The 22,969-nt window shown below is 31.6% G+C and overlaps 1 protein-coding gene across 3 annotated transcripts in view; it reads left to right on the plus strand.

Moving 5' to 3' along the window:
• Positions 1–16,775, plus strand: part of Ctns (lysosomal cystine transporter cystinosin) — a 38,506-nt gene extending 21,731 nt beyond the window's left edge. For 2 of the 3 annotated variants that reach the window (XM_089700577.1, XM_089700576.1), the window contains 8 exons: positions 5,355–5,473; positions 5,602–5,701; positions 7,061–7,261; positions 7,777–8,017; positions 8,867–8,986; positions 9,658–9,828; positions 10,321–10,541; positions 15,193–16,775. In XM_089700577.1, coding sequence (XP_089556703.1) covers positions 5,377–5,473; positions 5,602–5,701; positions 7,061–7,261; positions 7,777–8,017; positions 8,867–8,986; positions 9,658–9,828; positions 10,321–10,541; positions 15,193–15,307 — 1,266 coding nt within the window. In that variant the 5' untranslated portion in view covers positions 5,355–5,376 and the 3' untranslated portion in view covers positions 15,308–16,775. Of the gene's footprint in view, positions 1–5,354; positions 5,474–5,601; positions 5,702–7,060; positions 7,262–7,776; positions 8,018–8,866; positions 8,987–9,657; positions 9,829–10,320; positions 10,542–12,458; positions 12,832–15,192 lie in introns of those variants that run through there. The other variant, XM_089700578.1, reaches the window with a different exon arrangement.
• Positions 16,776–22,969: the final 6,194 nt, after the last annotated feature.

The following is a 22,969-nucleotide window of genomic DNA, read 5'->3' on the forward strand; positions in this document are numbered from 1 at the left end:
TGAGAAAGCATAAAACATTTATTTTATATTTTTATGTGCACAGAAAATACCCAATTATCATTACTTTTGGATCAACCTATACATTTAATATGAAAGATTTTAGCTTTTTTTTTGTTTTTTTGGTTTTCTGCTTTAATTACTTCGCAAATTTGGAGGGAAGTTCATTTAGAAACTGTAAATAGAGCTCCTCATTGTATTGCACAATGAGGACGTCACTTCGAAAATCTACTATGAATACAAAATGTATGGGAAATAAATTGTATGGGAGCGTTTAATGTAACATTTTTGGTTATTTCTCGTTTTATTTTTAAAAATTTATTATGGCCATTTTACTCATTAGGTTAAGTACTTTCGATATCCGTTTAAAGTTTTTTGATATCTGCAATAGTTACGGAATAATCGCTTGTGCACACTTAACGATTACACCCTGTATAGTACGCTTTGCTGATATTAAATTTAATTAAAAATATGTACTTACCTAAAAGGTAATCTCGTAGAGTATGTATTAGCTTGCTAATATACTCTAAGGGTAATCTCTTTTCTTATTTGAAGTTACTTGATTATTATCTGTAGTTTTTATCAAATCCTATTTTTTATTTCGAGAATGCAAATGTGATGTGATCTTTGGTAGAATATTGACTAATTAGGTTTACTTTTCGCCTGACGGAGCTGTAGGTTGTATAAATATTGGTTTCGCGTTTTTAGAATATGAGTATAATAAATAATAAAATAAATATTATAGGACATTATTATGTATATATGTATGTATGTTGTATTGTACATACGGTGCTTCTTATTCGCTGTTTGTTCCTTTGTAAGCCTGTTTGCGCATTTTGTCCTCGTGAGAACATTATCTACATAAAATACCATTGACCATCGTGTATGGCCATTGCATAACTTTCACATTATCATGCACTTAGTGTAACTGTTGTCACCGTTATGTATGCAATCGAAAATTCACTTTAATTATCCAGACATAAAGTGCAAGTTTAATTATGATTGCTCTGGCCCATTTCGCCAAGTCTGCATTTTACGGTGACAAGTTTTTGTCTCCAGCAGTTGCGATCAGAATGCTTTAAACAAGTTTGTATGGCAAGAGAAAATATTAATGTGCAGTTAATGACAGCATTTCGCGGGGAAATCGCTGATATAAACAGTTTTATCGAAAATGGTTTTATTTTATCGTAAATAACGTAACGTTTATTTCTACTATCCTTTAGAGATAATGATAACAGGTTTTATCGATGTGGCCATCAAATATTTTCAAAGGAAGTTATATTGATTAATATCAATATTCATACTTGAGTATAGGAGTTATTATAAGGTCTAGGCTTTAGAAATCTTGGTTTACGTGTTTAATCTGATATACTTAATAATCATTTAGAGATCATTAGGTTAATGCATGTAAATAATTGTTGCATGCACCCTTTATTAATATGTAATTTATTAATGGTTATTTGTTGTACATAATTGCATTAATTTCCTAATTGTGGTGTAGATGGTTTTGACTTTTGATACTGTAAGACTGCGCTGGTGATTTTTTAATTAGAGATTGATAATTATATTTGTAGGTACTGATGTAAAGTTGTTAAAAACAATATGAACTTGAATTTGCCAGATAATACCGATGAAATTGTATTTGAAAATATATTATCACACTTTAAAGGAACTACCATCTCACGAAATCATACTTTATCATGTCATAAGAAATTATTTACCTAGAGCACAGAATAAATAATAGTAGCTTAACGCTACAGAACGGACACTCTCCGCCTCCCGCCAAAATTAAACACTTACCTCCCCCGCACGATCAGTCTAAAAATGGTCCATATTTTTCTACAGGGACGATACGCAACGAAGATTGACAACATTAATCAAATTGACTTAAAGTAATTTTATTATTTTGGATTTGTGATTATCGTTTTTCGTAGAAAATGGTTAGATATTGTGCTGTTTACGGATGTATTTCGTCAGAAAAACGCTAATTTTTTTTTTACGCTAGTCAAAAATGTGCCAACCATAAAGCGTTAACACACACATTTGCAGTCTCTACAGTGTGACTGTCAAAACGATGATTTTGTATGGAGAGTCCGGGGTGTGCCTAGAGCCTTGTGGCTTGCGTCCTCTATAGGAGTAATTGATGATTTAACAAGTTAGCGTCAAGTAAACCAGTTTAATTCGATTAGATACAAACACATACAAACTTGCGATATCCTGATAAAATAGCGTGATAATTACGTTGCAATTATAACTGGAATACGTTCCGTATGTTATAAATTACTTACATTTTAAAGTTTTAAAATTCAAAACAAAATTCTGTTTATTCCGATACAATATAAAAAAACATACTGTATATGAATCTGAACATGGGAGACAATCAATTTTAACATAGTATAAAATAATAAGTTTACACACTGGCGGTTAGCAAACTATCTTTTGAATGGCCAATTTGTTTGATACAAATAGTGTTTCGATCACGTCCGTTGATTTCATTGCCATTTGACGTTCAGTAACTCGATATTAGGTGTTGGAATCGAGTTACCTTTATTTAAGGCCGTCCTCTTAGATCAGTTGTTTTGGCTCGTTTAGTCTGTGGCAGGAAGTCGCAGGCTATTTTTTATATGCAAGTAGAGGATAGCTTGATTTCGTGGCATTGGCTAAAATGCGTTTCTTTAGTTGGTTGATGGTTCGTCATATTTCATAAATCGGAAATGTTTTTTTTCATCGAGTTCAATATACCATTAACTTGCAGTTATTATTGCTTTCTGTAAGAAAATGCTAAATTGAAATCAATTTGTTAATCACCTTATTGGCCCTTGGGCATTTATTACGTCTTGCAGAATTTCAAAATTATATGAATTACAGTTTTATGGCATACCTATATTTATAACTAGATGCCCGCCTCAGCTCTCTCCATGTTCACTTTATTGTGTCGTCGTCGTGTTTTAAGAGAAAAATCTAAGTTTTCTTCAAATTCATTTTTTTTCAACCTGCACTTAGTCGCATATAAAACGTCACTGATAATGTATTATTTTATCAAACAATTGTTATCGGATTAACGTTAATTGATTGATTGATTAGATTTCCTTATATATTTCCAATTAATAAATTTGATAAGTGATAAGTCGGCGGGTCTAAATATCTGAAGCAGTGTTATTGTTGACTTTAAATCGTAAAAACACAAAAGTGTCTTAATCTTCAAAGTGGAATGGCTGTGATTTTGTTTTTGTATAACATTCGTAGTTTTTTGGCAGAATAGTTTTTAATGTGAGTAAAAAATTCCTAGTAATAATAAGATGGTTGTTTTGAATTGAAGTTTCTCAACCTGTTATCTCAATAGTTTGTTTATATTAATGTTTTTAAACTTGTTATACAAAATTGACAATAAAAATTGGTTTCGTATAATTCAAACAGTTTGGACTATAGATGCCGAATATCTAATAAGTATATCGAAATTGTTTTATGTCAAGTTTAAGGGTCTGAAAATGTTCTAACAAGTAAACACAAATAAACATTGTTTTTATTGAATGACACACGTGACTATCGTTTTTATACGCGTTGCAACATAAAACTTGTTAATTTGAATTTTAATTGATTTTTGGATTAAAATTCAAAAGCGTTCGATGTTTGATTCGTGCCAACTTAATTGGTGATATATTATGCATGTGTTGTTTAGATATTGAAGAAAACATATTGCACATAGTTACAGAACTCACTGAATTTATAGTCATAATGGTATCGTCTATTTAGTCAAATACCTAAATGTTTAAGCATCTTAAATAGGTACAAATTAATGGCTTCATTCACGAGTACTGTTAGGATAAAAGGATAAAAGTACAATTTTTTGAAACAAATAAAGAAATTTTTATTTTTTTTTATTTCAAAAACCTTTAATATACCTAAATACTGAGAAAATTTGATAGCTACTGAGAACGTGTAAACCACGAACGGATATCTATTTCTATAAGAATAACATATAAGGAGCTATAATTTATTATAACCAGTAAATTACTTAATTAGGTACACAAATAAAATTTCTATAAGTATTAATTTTTCCTCACTATTTTAAACTGCTGTTTATTTGTGTGCACATTCCCCGTATAACTTTCATTTTCCAATTTTCTTTTCTATAGCCGTCGTAAAACTTCGAATATTTTCTCATTAAAATTTCTATATTGCATAACAATCTTGAGTTTTATAACAGGTGGTATTTTGTTGGCGAATAGCCGAGAGGTAATTTTTGTTTTGAATATTTCAATGATAATGCTGTGTCGATTAAGTACGGTTCATCGCTTTTATAGGTATTATGAGTAATTTGTTGTATTAATGCGTTTATTATGTTTGACCTTACGTGTTTTGTGGCTGTTAATTAAGAATAGTGTAAGACTCATACATGGTTGATATGAGAATTGATTAAAAATAGATATTTGAGATACGTTTGGTTTTTAAGATAAGTTATTTAAGGTTATAAGGTATATAAGGTTTGGTTTTTAAGATAAGTTATTGATAAACAAGCAGGTATAGAGTCAGAGTTCTGTTAAAATATCGAGAATGTACTACGTTTGATTGTTATCTAAGTATACACTAATTATCGTAAAATTAACACAGATTTACAAATCTTAAATATCTGTCATTGTGATAACATTGTAAGTCCGATTATCGTCATTTTTACACGCTTTATATTAGCTTCACCTGTATGTTTGTATGTTTGTAACCGACTTCTTTGGGCGCGATTTTGACCCACTTTAAACGGCCAGATTTCGTTCAAACTTTGTAGATTTATTGAGGACCGATGACAATACACTAATTTGATAAAAATTTTCTATTTTTTAGTTCGGTTTTCTATAAAAAGCGTGTTTTTTAGTTTTTTTTAACTATTATTATTATAATAATTGTATGTATGTAGCGGAGACGCCAAACGATTTTAGATTTGAATATATACAGAATAATGTTTTTTTCAGAATGCTCATTTTTAGTCTCACTGTCTTTAAATAAGGTCGTCTAGGATAGAATGATAATTTGTAACTAATGCTTAATACATCGAGCTACATCAATGTAATGATACAGGAAAATATTTGTGGGAAAATAAGCGTCCTAGAAAAAAAAAATAATAAAAAAATGTATTAAACTCTAATTGAAGTGGCTTTAAAATAAGACTAGTTGTTCACGATTACTTACGGACTTTTTACATAAGAGCATTTAACTAAATGTGTTCAAATTCACGAGAATCTAAATTATCATTCGTAGCTTAAAATGTATTCAACAATTCTTATAATGATCTCAGAATTGCACAGTAATATAGTTAAATGAGACACTTTACTGTGATTATAACACTATGATAATTTTGTTCACAGATAATTAATAAAGGAAAGAAAAATGTCGAGATCGGGCAAAATGTATTCACGCAGAGCCGGGAGATCTAGTCATAGCTTAGGGCACCTTGTCAAGAGTTCCATAGCATTTTTATTTATATGTAAGTTTTTTAGCAGTATTTCTAATTTTTTCGTACAAATATGGGCAGATTATATTAAATGTGAGAAATAAACCTTGCCTGTATATAGCTAAGACGGTATATTTAATAAATATTTTTTAATATTCCAGGCTTACCATGCATTTACTGTCAGGCAGAAAAAATGTACATCGACGTGACTACACTCAACCTACTCGTTGATGAAACACATCTATTGAAACTTGTACAAATGTAAGTTTTTTTATATTAAGTACCTATCTGAACAAGAACATAATACGAACTTTTTTTTTCTTAATTAAAGATGGTAACTAAAAGTTGTGACGTAAAAAAAATTTTTTTAGACATAATATTATGTACATATAATAACTGCTTTTTATTGTATTTATGAATTTTAATATTTTAGAGATGGGTAAAAAACTAGGCAAAAACTGTGTTGCATATCTTAATTATATTTTGTTTTTAAAAAAACTGACGCAAAAAATATAATGTATGTTTTTTACTTATCTAGTAAAATTTAAAATTTACCTCTATGTACAGTACTAAAAAAGTAATAATGCGCATAGAAATCTTCGTCACTGTTCGGCAACTGTCATATTCCCGGAGCTTCCGAAGACTATATGTGTATAGAGCGGTTAAATGCATTTTCTTCATGCATAATTTAGTAAAATTATGTGTTTTGTGCTAAAAGAGATTAATATTGATTTGTAAGTAACGATTTTGTTTCGATAATATCTTGTATGTAAGTAGCGAGGATAAACCCACGATTGCAAATATATCTTTGTTGGATTGATTTTATCGGAAAATTTTGTAGTACTTTTAAAGTTTCTTACTGAAGCTGGTGTAATGGAAGAAAATACGGTTACACGAGGTTTATATTGTATAAAATATGGTTTCAAACACAGGTTTATATTTAAATCGTAGAAATCTAATCATTAAAATCTCAGTTCAAAAGTATTTACAGTACTGATCATTCCACAATATTATGACAATTACAAAAAAATAAAAATAAAACAATAAGAATAAGGGATTATCTTTATTTCTGACATTGTAGAAACATCGGAACTTTCATTATGCTCTTCTTCATTTTCAATTTCCCTACTGCTATCACCTGTGTAAATAATCATTTCATCGAAAAATTCACCTTTAAAAACAAAACCAAGAAGGGTATGTAATAGCAGCTCTATATAATTCAACACAGAGAGAACACGTGCAGTCACCAGTCACCACCAATATATAAAGACGTCTGACGGATTTTTGACGGACAGGCTACCGTCACCTACCGCCCGAAATGTTTTCGATTGTAGTTATATGACCGTGAATTGACTTCTATTTCTTTTGAACAAGGTGTAAACTGCAAGTGCATTGTTTAGGGCTCTTACGATTCAATGATTCGGGTGTATACAGAAATACGACAATTAGCGAAGATCTGCATGCGCATTATTAATTTTGGAGTACTGTACTACATCATGCATGCCACGCATGAAGACATAAATAAGTCTCATGGATAAAGTATTTATTTATGTAATATTATGTAGTGTTTTCATTTGTGTATATTATTATCATTATATAAATTATGTACTTAAATTCCAGCGGAGAATACAACGTAACCTTAACAGTGACGCCACAAATACAGCACCCAGACATAGTACAATTCATGCCGCCATACATTGCCATACCGGGGTCAGAACAACCGAACCAAACGGTGGAACTTGTATATGATATATGCGCTTATGGCAGGAGTCCGGGTCATTCAGAAGTGGCTTTTAATGCTACGCCGAGCGGTATTATCAAGTAAGTAAAAGAATATAAGGTAAAATGTAGGCATCCGGCTCGAAGGACCATAAAGCAAATTGAAATAGAATCTCTTAGGGTTTCTGAATTTAGTATTTGTAGATAGGAACGTCTAAGGCGATGCTTAATTGCTACTTTAATATTTTCTTGTATAATATAAGGCACAGTAAAGATCAGAAGGTTTTTTATCCATATTGCCTTCATTAACAAATTATGTTCTAGTAAACGTATATTGCATAATTATGGAGACACGAAATATTACATTTGAAAGTGAAACTTATTTAGGAGCGTTGAGAATTTCAAGGACATGTCATGGCCATAGTGTCACGTCATGACGTAAAGCGACGATTTTGGTCTTAAATTTTGTCAAAGAAGTTTCACATCTGACACGTGTGTTTGGCATACACTTTTTTAAGGCATTCATTTTCTGTTATTAAGTATTTAAATCATTACTCATATTATACCCTATTTTGCATACTTTTATGTATTAATAATTTTATAATTATCCATTTCAGCCTAGATTCAATGTACATGCGTATAACAGTGATGCACTCTAACGCCATCTACGTAATTTCATACATAATGGGTTGGATCTACTTCGTCGCTTGGTCGGTGTCATTCTACCCGCAAATTTATATCAATTTTAGAAGGAAAAGCGTAGTGGGATTGAATTTTGATTTCCTCGCACTGAATCTCATGGGCTTCACTATGTATTCGTTGTTCAATTGTGCGCTGTTCTATTCAAAGGTTATACAGGTATGTGGTATTTTTTCTAGAAAATTTATTGTTGTTAATAAAAAAAAAATAATGTTAATTTACACGAGGGCCTTCTTGAAAATTCATTTTTTTAGTACTGTTAGCTGTCTGATTTTGGAAAAAGTTAAGTTATTTATTTGATGCATATTGAAATGCAAACTTTTTGATTTTATTCATCTTGCTATTTCGTTTATGTATATCCTTTTCAAATGTAAAATCAAGAGTTCTCGAAATGGGCTAGAAAATGATTATTTCACAGTGGACATAGATAGTATCCATAGATAGTATCTCTAGTAAAGTAGGTTATCTATGGTAGCTAGTAGACCGCAATGTCTTCAAGTGTCTAATGGAAATCAAACCCATGACCTGATTGTAACGAGAACGCGTCAACAACTAGACCAAAGAGGCTGTCAATTACCGTATGTTTGTATTGTGTTTAATTGCAAAATAATGAGTGTAACAAAGTATGTGGTCTTATTCGAAAACAAATTTAAATTCTTAAACAAAATTAGTTAAATATATGCTACAAATAAAAGAATATGGAGTTTTTGAGCCCAGTTTTGCATTTAAAGTTACGTTTGAAAAATATTAGATAGAATGGAAATTAATAAAACTTTTTGTAGTAAAGAACTAGTAGTCTAAATTAGACGAGTATCATCCATAGGAAAATATTGTTTGTTTCTATTGGAATAACTCAAAAAACTCCGGGACCAATTTGCCCTGATCTTCCCTATTTATACTATTATTCTCTAGAGCTTTTTCTGTTTTATTTCGATTTAACCCTCGTATGTTATATTTAAATATGTGGGAGGATTATTTTTCATCTAAATATTAATTATTTGATTACAGGACGAATATTTCAGCCGTCACCCCCGTAGTTTGAACCCGGTGCAACTGAACGATGTCTTCTTTTCTCTTCACGCTGTGTTCGCGACACTCATCACTATCATTCAATGCTGTATTTATGAGGTATGTACATTTTTAATATTATCATCTTAATATATATATAAATCTCGAGTCACAATGTTTGTCCTCAATGGACTCCTAAACCACTTAACCGATTATAATAAAATTCACACACCATGTGCAGTTCGATCCAACTTGAGTGATAGGATAGTTTAAACATGTAGGTACCACGGGCGAAGCCGGGGCGGACCGCTAGTTATTATATGAAAGTCTGCCTGTTTTACTATAACTATAACACCGATTTGGATAAAATTTTGTAAAGAAAGTAGTTTAAGACCTAGGGGTAAATCCTTATTAATATTATAAATGCGAAAGTAACTCTGTCTGTCTGTCTGTTACTCAATCACGCCTAAACTACTGAACCAATTTGCATAAAATTTGGTATGGAGATATTTTGATACCCGAGAAAGGACATAGGCTACCTTTTATTGCGAAATATGTACCACGGGCGAAGCTGGGGCGGACCACTAGTACTAAATATGTGGTAATTTTTCAGATCGTTGACAAAAGTTTTTGTTGGTTGTGTTTACTAAATCAGAATTATAATTAATAATTTTATGGTAAAATTATTTTCTACTTTAGCACAACTATTTAAAAATATGAATGTATGTTCTTTTTTAAGTAAAGAAAAGCGTTATTTTTTAGTTTTTAAACCCTTATTTCAATACTTTCAGCGCGACCAACAACGCGTGTCTCTCACGGGGCGCGGCATTCTCTCCGGTTTCGTATGTGTGGTCATCGTCACCTCGAGTCTCGCTGCCGCGGATATGATCAAATGGCTCGACTTTCTGTATTACTGCAGCTATATTAAACTGTGCATCACGCTTATTAAGTACATACCGCAGGTGAGATTTTTTTGCGGGTAGTTTTAAGTTTGTGGTATGATTTTTAGTGATGACAGTGCAGTGGTACTAAAGATTTGAGGTATTTGTGATTAGATTAAGAATTATAACTAGATGTTAGATCAAGTACTCTACACAGTACATATTATGTAACTCGCTTACAAATGAAACTGTGTTTCGGAAAAGTGAATCGAAAGAGTAAAACATGGGATCCGAAATAAATTTCTATATGTATCTACAGCTCAAGACAAACAAAGTAAGCTTTTGTTGCATTGATCGATTTTTTTTATGAAAAATAAGTTTTTTTGTCATAGTCGTAAATGTTGGGTTGCTTGGAAGAAATAGATCACGAGCAATAAACCCAACCATTGTATATCTTCAGTATAAGATGTAAACTATGCAATTACAGCCTTTATCATAAGTTCTGTACCATATAACTTACTGATTCTATCTGCAATGTACAGCATTAATACATTATTTCCTTCATAATTCCAGGCGTACATGAACTACAAGCGCAAATCGACAGTCGGCTGGAGTATAGGCAACGTGTTCTTAGATTTCGTCGGCGGTTTCTTCTCTATACTGCAAATGACACTAAACGCATACAACTATCATGATTGGATTTCCTTCTTTGGTGACGCGACGAAATTCGGCCTTGGCCTCTTCAGTCTGGTGTTTGATATATTCTTCATATTGCAACACTATGTTTTCTACAGGTATGTTAAAAATGTTTTTTTTGGTCTTTTTGCCTAGTAATAATTGGTTTCGCTCTAACTTAAACTTTGTTCTTACTAATCTAACGGTGAAATGTAAACTACCCTCTTTTTTGAAGTTTTAAATCGATGTCAAAACTAATCTTTCTTAGTCGTCCTTATTTATAACACTGAGAAAAAAAGAAGGAAACTAAAGACAAACGGACGGATTCATTGTTTGATCTAAGTAATCAAATTATTAAAAAAAAATTTCTTCTATTCTGTTCTATGGTGTCTATGGAAAACATGTTTTGGGGTTGTTTGTTAAGATACATGGGAATTAACATGACTGTGTTTGTATTTTGGTGTCATTTTGCTTTGGGAAAAGGTGAATGTGAGCTATGTTTTTTTGTGTGTGTGTTTTCATTTGTTATTTACGAGAATTATGGAAACACAAATTGAGTTCAAAGAAGACACATTGAGAGTGACATGACAAGAAAAGATTATTTAACTATAGATGTGTAACAATTAAGCAGTAAAACAATGACCCTTCTAGAATTGGACTGAAATAAGGAAAAGTAAAACAAAAGAGAATGGATCATTGAAATAACCGCAGCTCTAAATGAGGATCTGTATTTGGAATGTGACACGGCCTGAATATTAAATACTTTAGTAAAAGAAAAGGGGCACTTTTTTCCTGGTGAAAGTAGCTAAGTGACTGTAGGTATGCAGGATTTAGGCTATTGGATATTAAACACATCTTCATATTTGTGCAAAACAGGACTTAACTTGAAAAAAATAAATAAATGTACCTTAAACGAGACGTATAAGGCTAAATAGGATATAAAAACATAGGACTGATAAATGAGAAGGAAAACAAAATACTACTCGAAGAAATATGAAAGAAGAATATACTGAGTATTCCATAACAAATACCTACTTATTATTTGTCTTATATTCCATCCATTGTTGCTTTATTCTTCTGTGTTGTGTGTGTTTTGTGTCTGTGCTTTACTATTTTAAATGTCTTCGAGAGAATAAAAAGAGACAACCATTCATCTCGGCCAGAATAAGCAATAATAGCTTTGAGTTTACTCGGGTGACATATTTTGCCGCCATTTCATATCGCAGTACTTCGCTTCATCAAGCCTCATTCAAGAAACAAATGGATGCCAAAACGCCAATTTGTGCTTTACGCTGCAGACTTAGAGTCGCTTTTGGGATGAACGAAATGGGAACGAGACATTAAAAAGTTATAAACAAAATATTTCAGAATAAACAAAGAGTATGTTGTGGTGGACAGTGACGATTTTCAACATGCGATGGGCAGTGGGGAGTGTTTGATTGCAGAGTGGTATGTATGAAAAAATGGTAATATTACGAGGACCTTTCAATGGTTTGTAGTTGTAGCGGTATATATTTATATGAAATTGTTATTTTTATTTGTTATAGTTGGTTATAGTTAGGTCTCAATAACACATGATAGTATTGTAGTTGTTTATTGAAGTGAAACTTGTTTAGGTATGTTGAGAGTAAAATTACAATGTCGTGTAATGGGAACACCGTCACGACTCACGTAAGGCGATGATTCTTTTAATTTTGCCCAAGAAGTTTCACTTTTCACTCGTGTGCTCGGCACACGCGCTCTTTTTAATATAGATATTATGGCAGTAAGTGAAAGAGAGATAGTGTTATAGTATACAAGTAATCTAGTTAAGAGAACATGTCATCTATGTATTATATTTATGTACATCTTTGTTGTTTGAATTAAGATGAAGCTTCATAAAAAAATTAAATGCTTGTCGTAAAAGTAGACTGAGACATGTAATTTGTAATTTTTTTTGTTGTACAATTTTTTTTGAGTTTTAGTATTTTGGTTTTGCTAGCATAATCTGTTCTCGCAATTATAATGAAATTAATATGTATTTGTTTTTATTTTAGGCATGCTGACGAAAAGAAATACGACCTCAACGGGAAAGCGTAGTAGGAGCAGCAAGACATTCACTAAATTTAGCAATAATTACTTTTGTTTACAAACCAAACATTTTAAATTTAAATACAGTTATTCGACTCTTGATTTAGGTGATAAGTATTATATTGTATAAGGTGATATTAAAGCATTGGTTATTTTTAGGTTATGTTACTCGACTAATTCTTTACAATATTGAATAGACTGATTTATTTCAATGTATTTTCATATAAATATGGAAATGTTGTTAAAATTTTTAATATTTTATACAAAATTGTTGTTGTTTATATCGTTTAACATTTATATTGAAATTGAACACATTTTATATTAAAATGTGTGAGAATATATTGCATTTTGATTTCCACCCTTTTATAATAATAAGTTTTCATTCCGTATAATCTGTTCTTTATTATGTTTCAGTTTTTGTTTTAATATTGTAAAGGTTTTTTTGAAAACAATAAATGGATCTTTTCTTTGCGTTGTTTTATTTCGTATTCTAAATACCTATTACCATTAGATTATATTAATTGAACAATGGCTATAACGTTACTTTGGCCATTATGTACAAGAAGAAATTTGGCATTGTGTACCTAAAATATACAGTTAGTCTTCTACTACAAGAAATAAGTGCTACAATGATAATTTTCTTTTTAAGTATCATTTTCAAAGCATATAGTCTTATCTGAATAAAATGAAATGGAAAAAGGTACTCTTTACTTGCAGTTCTATAGACTAGTATTAGATGAGCTTTTAATAAATATACATATTCATTATTTTGACAATTGGTAAAAATATAGTAGGAAAGTGATAAAGATATCATATTGAGATATTAAAATCTATTTTAATTATCTAATGACGTCAGTCAAAAAAATTAAAACATTGTATTTGACTAGCTGTGCTGCTGGTTTTACTCGCAGATAACCAGTGGGAAAACACAAGTATTGGCAGTTTGTGTTATTCTGGTAAATAAGCTACATCATCAGCCAAGTATCATCAAAATCCGTTCAGTGGTTCCTGCGTGAAAGAGTTCAAATATACATCCACCCTCACAAACTTAGTAGGATATTATTATGTTGTACAATACACTAATTTTACTTACTTTTCATCGTGCTCTAGTTAACGAGTAAACTAAATTACACAGCCGTCCTATTATAAACATTGATATAGTTAGTAGTGTCAGAATAAAAGTAAATATTATAAATACCAAAATTAATGACGAATTTTAGCGCTGTTGTATTTGGATTTAAAATATATGATTACACCGTCACTGACCAATTCTCTTTAAAGACCCTGGTTAGTTATACAATTTTGAATTTACCATTCTTCTATGCATTCGTTTTCATCGAGATTCAAACAGGAAAATTTCATTGAATTGAAATGTTTATAGAAGGCATAATGCTATTTAAAAATCACAGATACAGAGAACAAATAAGAAAAACACAACATATTTTGCTAAGAAGGATATACATAGTAGTTATTCTTTATTTTGTTTTAACCATGAATCATAATGTTCATGAGATGGCCCATAAGATGCCTTCGTGTCAATAAAATGATATCGTTTATCTTTGTGTGATGTGAATTTACAGCACTAAAGTAAACGTTAAACAAAGGATAGAGTTTTGTATGCCTTCATTGTTTTTCAGACTATGATCTGTTTTAATCTGTTATGATTACACTATCTATACGGTCTGATTTTTAAATAAATCAAATAAAGAGACCACAGTGATGTGTAAATAACAAGTGTCAACTACAATTATTAGTTTAAAGTTCTTACTGAGAGCATGCAATCACAATTACACAAATCAGTCATAAATACTATTAGTTATTGGGCTTGCGAACAATTGAGCCTTGGTTTCTTATAAAATAAATGTGCCAGTTTGTGAAGATGGATGTTTGTAACTCTCAAATGAAAATGCTGATTTGTATAGAGATAGATAATAGTCTAGAATCTAAAGTAGCATACAATCGACCACATTTACTCGGGTAGGTATAATGCAAGTGAAACCACTGTCTTCTTCTAGATTTAATATTGAAAACAATAAGAATAGCACACTTTTGTCTGTTCAACTAATAGCCAAGAACTTTTAGAGCCGTTGTTTACAATATACTTATCTGCGTGGTCCTTCGAGACGGATATGAGTTAGCAATAGATTCAAAACTGCTGCGAATCCATAATTGGATACATATACGCAGATCTAATTGCAGAGAGAGAGAGAGAGAGAACGATTTAATAAAATATACCTCTAGAACTTGATATACCGAATTATGAAAAATTGTAGACATCTTTAAAAAGTAGATCTACGCTTTTGCGATTGAGGTATTACACTGATAGTGATATAAATAACCCTATCCGGATATTTGAGTTATTTAGAGACCATCAACTTTATTATATTGAGTGGATAACATATATCCCTTTAATCTAAAGTTAAGTACATATACAGAATAGGAGTCGTAGACGAATTTTCATATCTAGTAGTAATGTTGAGAATCATAGAAGGCATTTTTTTTTAAAAAATACACGTGTTGTAGTTAAGTATTGTGACTAATTATTAAGTGCAGTTGAATTTGAGGGATAGAAAAGTACCTTGTCTAAGTAGTACTAGATACTTTTTAGAGTCCGTAAATAATGTAGTTTGGTATTGAAATAAACAACTTTCCCCACATAAAATAAATACCCGTACTCACCACTCTTGATATACTTTTCAGGGAGGCCCGCTACATATTACTACCAGGGACATCATACACGTCAGAAGATTTGGAAGAAAATGACGAAGGGTTCAATGATCAAGAATCGGAACCGTATCAAGGAGCTCCGGCTTAGCAAATGAAGCGTGTAACGAGAAATATACTGCTCTTGGTTATTTCGACCAATGAAGTTAAAAAACAAGGGATAGTAAAAGAAAAGTGTAAGGAGATGTGAACTTGAATGGTTTGATTGAAGTCCAGTTAGAGTTACCAAGAACTTTTAGAGCCGTTATTTACAATATACTTTTCTGCGTGGTCCTTCGAGACGGATCTGGATTAGCAATAGATTAATACGGAAATGAAAAAGTCCAGATTAGGTTCGCTTCCTTGTAAGGTTCCTTGATAAAGTGGTTTGGTCAATGGTTATTCGAGAATCCTGTTTCTGGATCGTGATGGATGATGATTGTGGGATTCCTTGGGATGGTGTAATTTGGGAACCTTCTGTGTATAGAAAGGAATCCGTTGATGATAATAATTTGTATTAATTGGCTTTGTTACTTGTTACGGATGATCTCGATTTGATTTTGGATATAGTTATGTACAAAAAGAAAGAAAGAAGCCGAATGACATAGCTGACAGATGGCGCTCTAAATGAAAGAATGAAATGAAAATGGCTGCTATAAATGAAAGTGCCAACTAAACAGTTTATATGAGACAAAAATATGAAGAAAAGTGCTGAACTAAAAAATGATAAATTATGTAGGTATATGAAAAGTGCTGAATGAAATTACAATAGTTACATTATGTGCTTCATATAAACGTATATTGAAGATTAACTGTGATAGTGTAGTGAAACGGAAATGGAAAAGTTCGAGCGAAAAAAAACAATTCAATTGTGCTCATAATATAGTAATTATATAAAGGTTTTTACATATTACAATTGATTTGAACTCCACTGAGTTCAAATCAATTGTAATATGACACATAATATAAGTATTATTTGTAGCAATAAGTTGAAGCAATAACAGATGAATGTATAGTTTTTTATTTGGTATGTTATTGATTAATAGAACATAATTTTATTTAGTAAGTGAGTTTAAAGGGACGGTTGTAAAAGACCAGATAGATAGGAAATTACCAAATGATAGACAAGTGATGGTATAAGTATTTTTTATTTTGTATTACTTTCCTTTTATTTACAATATTAACACGTAATATGTACTAGTTATTAATTGGTAACAATTTCTTTATAATTGTAAGAGACTATAATATCTAATAATTCATTTGCCATAAGTACCTTGTACCACTATATTTTTTTATGTGGGAATAAAATTCAAGTATTTTTACATACATTTATGCGCTTTATCTTTCATGTAGTGAGAACATACTTTTATTATTATTTTTATTAGTTACTAGCTGTGCCGCGCGGTTTCGCTCCTGTTGGTCTTAGCGTGATAATATATAGCCTATATTACTCGTGTATAATGTAGCTATCGAATGGTGAAAGAATTTTTAAAATCGGTCTAGTAGTTTATGAGCCTATTCATTACAATCAAACAAACAAACAAACAAAGTTTTCCTCTTTATAATATTAGTGTAGATAGTGTAGATGTCGATACATCTGCCATGTAACATAAGATAGACCAATGGATAATAAAGACATAAAAAACCTCAGTAACAGCACAATATAATAAACTCTTATAATATTACCTTCTATTAACCCACTATTATAACTTAGTGGCTACGACAATATTGTATTTAACTGTAAAACTATAACACTAAGATAAGTTTAAATATAGACACATACAGTATTCTCCTTAAATACTTTTAAAAGGTAATTCTAGTACTTTCATCCTAAGATAATCTTTACTTTTATTGTGAGTGATCTCTTACAATTTATAATTGAGAAACAATTGTATACAAAATTTACACGAATACTATTGCTCAACAAATGATTATCATGAATTTCAGTCTTCGCAGTATCTTCATTCTACATTATAGTTTCTGGGTCAAAAAATATTCTTATCAGTATTCTATCATTGTAGTTAATACTGAATTAGTATTCCATTCTATTTATTTCTAGATCGCGTAAGTGAAATACTAGTTTTGTCTAGCTAATGTCTAGTCTAGACAAGATATAGATATTACTCACTAGCACGGTCTAGGATTAGACTATGTGTCACTTCGTAGTGTTATCATTAATGTGAATGATAATAATTAATTACCTAATTGTGTATTCTCACCTTTTATAATGAACTATAATATACTGGTAGCTAAATAAGATAATATGTTTCCCAAGGTTTCTGTATTGTGATATAAGATTTATGGTATTTAATAAATATTTGAAAGCTATGTTGGTGTTTTATTTATATATCCCTTCCTATTAGGGCACATATACCTCTTTAGCTGTTATTTCAAAAGGTCAAAATGTGGAACATCGACTATCGAGTAGTGTTTATACGTGTGTAGCATGTCCGCATACGCTAAGTTGGACATACAGATCAACAACAACAACAACAACAAGGACAACACTTCTCGATGTCCCGCATTTTGTCCTTTAAAAAATAATTAGCCCGCATTTTGTCCTTAGTTATTTCTCGAGGCACTAGTCTCACGAAAGCCGATTAGTCCACACTTTGATTTTACACTCCCTAAAAGCAGGGATATGGTGATTGCCTTATGATTGCCGATTGGTGGGCTTTCAAATATATACGTAATGTCAACACAAAAAATATATAACAGGGAGTTTGAGACTTAATTATTGCAATCCAGTATACTATTATTTCATTGAAATGAAACCGCTCTAAAAAAAATGAATGTAGAAAGTGAAGTAAAGTTAGTTGTTCAGTATTGAATGCTTTTTATATTTACAGGAGCTTCAGATTACATAAAAGACATCAGAACGATGTTCTTAACAAAACTGTCAATGATACAAGTATGAGAAATCAAAAAGGGGATTCGCAAAATCTACCTGAAGGCACAGGAGAGACTCAATATCCTAGAATGATATCTCCAAGACTAAGACAGAAATCTGATCCGAGAGCTAAAAGAACGAGTCTTATTCATGAAGTTGATGGTGGTATGGCTATAACACTGAGGCTCTAATTGTGAGTTCGGCAAAATAGTACATTGTTTGATAGTAGAATGTATGTACTTGTTTAATAGTAAGTACTTGACGCTAGTAACGTCAATTTCCTGATTTGGCCCAAGGAGATCTTTTATTGTGCTTTCAGAGTAGGTAGAGTAGTGGTATAATGTATACTTATCGGCTTATCCTAGTGTAGTAGATGAAAAATACTTAGACTTGTTGCGGCTCACCACAATTTATTAATTAACTTAGGGCCTTACTACTAGGTAAACTACTTCTATAAAATTGCATGAAGTAAGTTCATTTCACCCCACTTCTGAAAAGTTTATTATCATATCCAATTCTACATAAGCCCAATGGGGCTACATAACAGGTGCTCGCTACCCATACTTATTTAATCAATCGCGTTTTAAAGTGCAATGTTTGCTCGTACATGAGCAGTTATAAAGATTATCTATGTTTATTGCTTTACAAACAAAGCAGTCATGTGACGGCTGCCCGGCTGTCCTGTTCGGATAAATGGTTAAATGATGCCGGTTTTTTCGTAGGTCTGTTACATGCGGATAGGGTTTTTAAAGGTTTTGCGTTTTGTTTTGTTGAGCCATCGAAGACTTTATCATATATGTACTAGCTTCCGCCCACGACTTTGTACGTGCATCCCCGTTTTTCCCCGTTCCCGCAAGAATTTCGGGAAATCCTCTCTTAGCGGATGCCTACGTCCTAACATCTACCTGCATGCCAAATTTCAGCCCGATACGTCCAGTGGTTTGGGCTGTGCGTTGATAGATCACTATATCAGTCACCTTTGAGTTTTATATATTACTAGCGGTCCGCCCCGGCTTCGCCCGTGGTACATATGAAAAATAGATGTTGGCCGATTCTCAGACTTACCCGATATGCACAGAAAATTTCATGAGAATCGGTCCACCCGTTTCGGAGGAGTATGCAGACTAACATTGTGACACGAGAATTTTATATATAAGAAGATATAGATTGGTGTTCTACGTATTGTAGACGTAGGTAAATTTATAGATTATGACGTCCTTTCAACTTACGCACAAAATTTATTCATCTGAGATGTTCCTTTTGAAGTATTTATGCATTTTATAGAGAGTGTGAAGGTGGTATAACTTTTAAACGAGAACTTTGAATTTGCGTTTGAAGATTAAATTTATTGAATAAAGGTAAAGTGGTTAACATCAGAAACCCTCTAGTAGAGCCATCGACAGACTTTATATTGTGATCATATCTTGGTGTTCTACGTAATATAGACGTATTTAAATTTATATGACGTCTCGTTAACTTTCGCACAAAATTTATTAATTTATGATGTTCCTTTTGAAGTTTTTATGTTGATGATAACTACAATAAAACAAACAGATAAAACAATAACATGGCAGAAAGATATAGCCACAAAGGAATAAACATTATTTATAAGATGTGACGTACATTGAATACCTAGTAATATAATTATACTAGCTGTCCGCCCCGGCTTCGCCCGTGGTACATATGAAAAATAGATGTTGGCCGATTCTCAGACTTACCCGATATGCACAGAAAATTTCATGAGAATCGGTCCACCCGTTTCGGAGGAGTATGCAGACTAACATTGTGACACGAGAATTTTATATATAAGATAACGATATTTAGGGTAGTTAAATATGGCGATGAAAGTAATTGAAAATCATAAAGAAAGTAAATAAAGTGACGTATTTCTGTTTCATCAATATTTATATTCGATCAGACTTAATTTCCTACATTATTTTGACTAATAACAATGACAAATTTTATCTTCGCATATAATCAGTTTAATGGCCGAGACATTAGGGTTTTTGATAACGATATTGTTTGCAAATTTAATGTTACTATATGCAAATATGATAACCATTTATAGTCGTGTTGATTTGGTGTTGTTTTATCGTAGATAGTATCTTTACTTGTTTATATGTAGTACTTGTATTTACGTATCGATAAAGATGCATATTGATATTATTAAAAAATTATATATTGATATTATTAAAAAAAATTGTTTCCCTTCAATAGGCGGATCCACACAGAGCGAGCTCTGTGCGAATCAGTTCGGTCAGCTGTGTATAAAACGGCGGCAGTCGAGTTATAGATAATCTTAGGATATTAATTCGTGCAGGCGAACACAATTTTTAATTACTCTCTCTTAGTAACCATGTTACCATGATTTGACTAAAAGTGACCCAATATCAATGCTCCTTTATCGATACTCGCATTAAATTTCAGAAGTTTTACACACTTTGTAACCGACTTCAAAAAAAAGGAGGAGCTTCTCAATTCGGCCGGTATATATTTTTTTTATGTTCTATCATCGAACCCAATCTTCAGCTGCAATATTCCTAGTGCAAAAGTGGATGGGTAGTTATAGGTTATATTTTGAAATTTAGATTTCTTCTCAAAGCTGATCTGATATGCAATATCTAATTGGTAATTGAAAAGTGCCAAACAGGAATATAGATTATGTCAACATAGCATATTATCGGAGGCACGAATTCGCAATCGTGATGTCACGATCACGTGAAAATTGTTCAATGTTTGAAGATTTAAAAAGCATCTTTCCTGATTACGTACTTGTTTTGTTAATACATATTTACTATTTTTATGCACAGAGAAGATTAGATGACGTTAGCAATTAGCATAATTATAGTAAATAGTTCTGATCCACACCCACGAGTTTATAGGTCTGTACTGTGTTATAGTTCTGTATCCATCCCTCGATCTTTCTTTCTTTAATTTTATATTTATTTGAAAGGTTCATGAAAAATTTACACAAATAGTTAATACCATACATTAAATAAAAAAAATTCGATAAAATAGGAGGAACTCCGGTATCTATGGTAGTATAGACTGTGCTACAGATAACTGCGCCCACCCCTTAAAAGATTAAAATTACAGTACATTACAATTACATTACATTACAATAATTATAATTACAATTACAATTACATTACATTTATTTATAACCCAGGATCTAATCCTAATTATTTCAGCAACATATCTGAACCTATTATTTTCATATCTAACGACTTTCTTTAAGAATTGGAAAGATTAGATTATTTTGGTACCTTTTCGTTATAATTTTCTAAAACAGTGCTTTAGTCAGGGGTTGTTAATAAGGCTTTTAAGTGATCCACAACAATAGAAGTTATTTAAAATGACTTGAAACTAGACTTACAAAGAACATATTATAATGAAGAGCAATCGTATTTTTTATGTAAAAACATATTGGCAAAACATGTTTTACGTGTTTTTGCTTAAAAATTGGCAAACCAATATAATGTTGAGAGTTCGGTGTCCCGTCGTGGGCGAACACAGTTACTGTCATGTGACTTTTCTTAACATCACATAAAAATATATTTTTGGCACTAATTCATTTTACCTCGTATAAAAAATGCAACGGATGCATTATGAGTAAAGCATGTCTTTCATTGACAGTTGAGGTCGCAGTTTCGTAAAGATTTTATTTATTGAATAATGTTTTTGACGTAACAACGTTTTTTTCATTTGTTATGTTAAAAGTAATGTGATGAGATAATGACTATTTTTTTTTTGTCAATGATATCTACTGATGCGATGATATGACGAATATATTGCTTATAAAAATGACAAAGTTTATATAAATGATAATTTTTTAGTCTTATGGCTAAAACCATCCTGTAACGTGATAAAGTCTAATATATCTCACCATCTCGCGAGTCACTGAACAAAGAGTAGGGAGTCGCTTTCTGTGCGAATGTAGTCCTACATAACCCGTACGACGACGTACGTACGACTATTATACGTACGACTTACACTTCTTAAAATCCACTAGGTATTCCAAGTAAAAACACTATTTATATTTCATTCGGGTTAACATTCATTTTTATGAACATATGTTTCTCGAACTCTTTTTGTTTTTATTCTCTCGAGCATGCACTTAACTTGCACTGACTTATTTTCCCTCCCCTTAAATAACAACAGGTAAATATATTTACATTTTCACCTTGTCAGTTTATTATCTAATCTTAACTAAAGACCCTGTATTGCTAATAAAACTGCATATTATGCATCCTCATCAATAAATAAAACCTATCTATATTGAGGAGGACACGCATCTAAGGCGTGTAATTTTATGGATAAACCACAATACCTTAAAGTTTATACTAGGTATAGCTAAAACTACATGGGAGGACATTTTTTTAATAGCGAATACGTAAAGGTAAGCTCTCAATTGGCTTCCACACTTAAATATTTCTTAAAACAGATAATAGAAGAATAGTATTATTTCCAGTGTGGAAAAGCAAAAGCGAACACAATGAGCTAAATTATAATAAAGGTCTAACACAATAACTTCCCATTCTGGAAATAATACTGCAATAAGACTTCATGGTTTTGACATAAAGGCAATCGGAAAACATGAAATAAGAAAAATCAAAGAAAGGAGTAACTCCTACCTAGTACTTCTCTCGAGGTCTGATTTTTTAAGTCTGAAGTTTATTTGGCAGTCATCTCCGTATTTTTCTTGTTTTAATTTTTGCGGCAAAATGGATATTTTAACGAGCTTGATACTTATATCGTGTTGTTTTAACAGAATCCCTGAAATCTTGATAAATGCACCAGTATTATACTCTGTTATCGCATTATGTTAATAAAGTATGAATTATACATGTCGATCACGCGACATTCTTCGCGCGCTTATTTCTG

Source organism: Colias philodice, chromosome 11, assembly GCF_061535455.1.
Source record: "Colias philodice isolate Cphi_HAF_F1 chromosome 11, ilColPhil1 Martin Lab GWU primary, whole genome shotgun sequence".
NCBI lineage: Eukaryota > Metazoa > Arthropoda > Insecta > Lepidoptera > Pieridae > Colias > Colias philodice.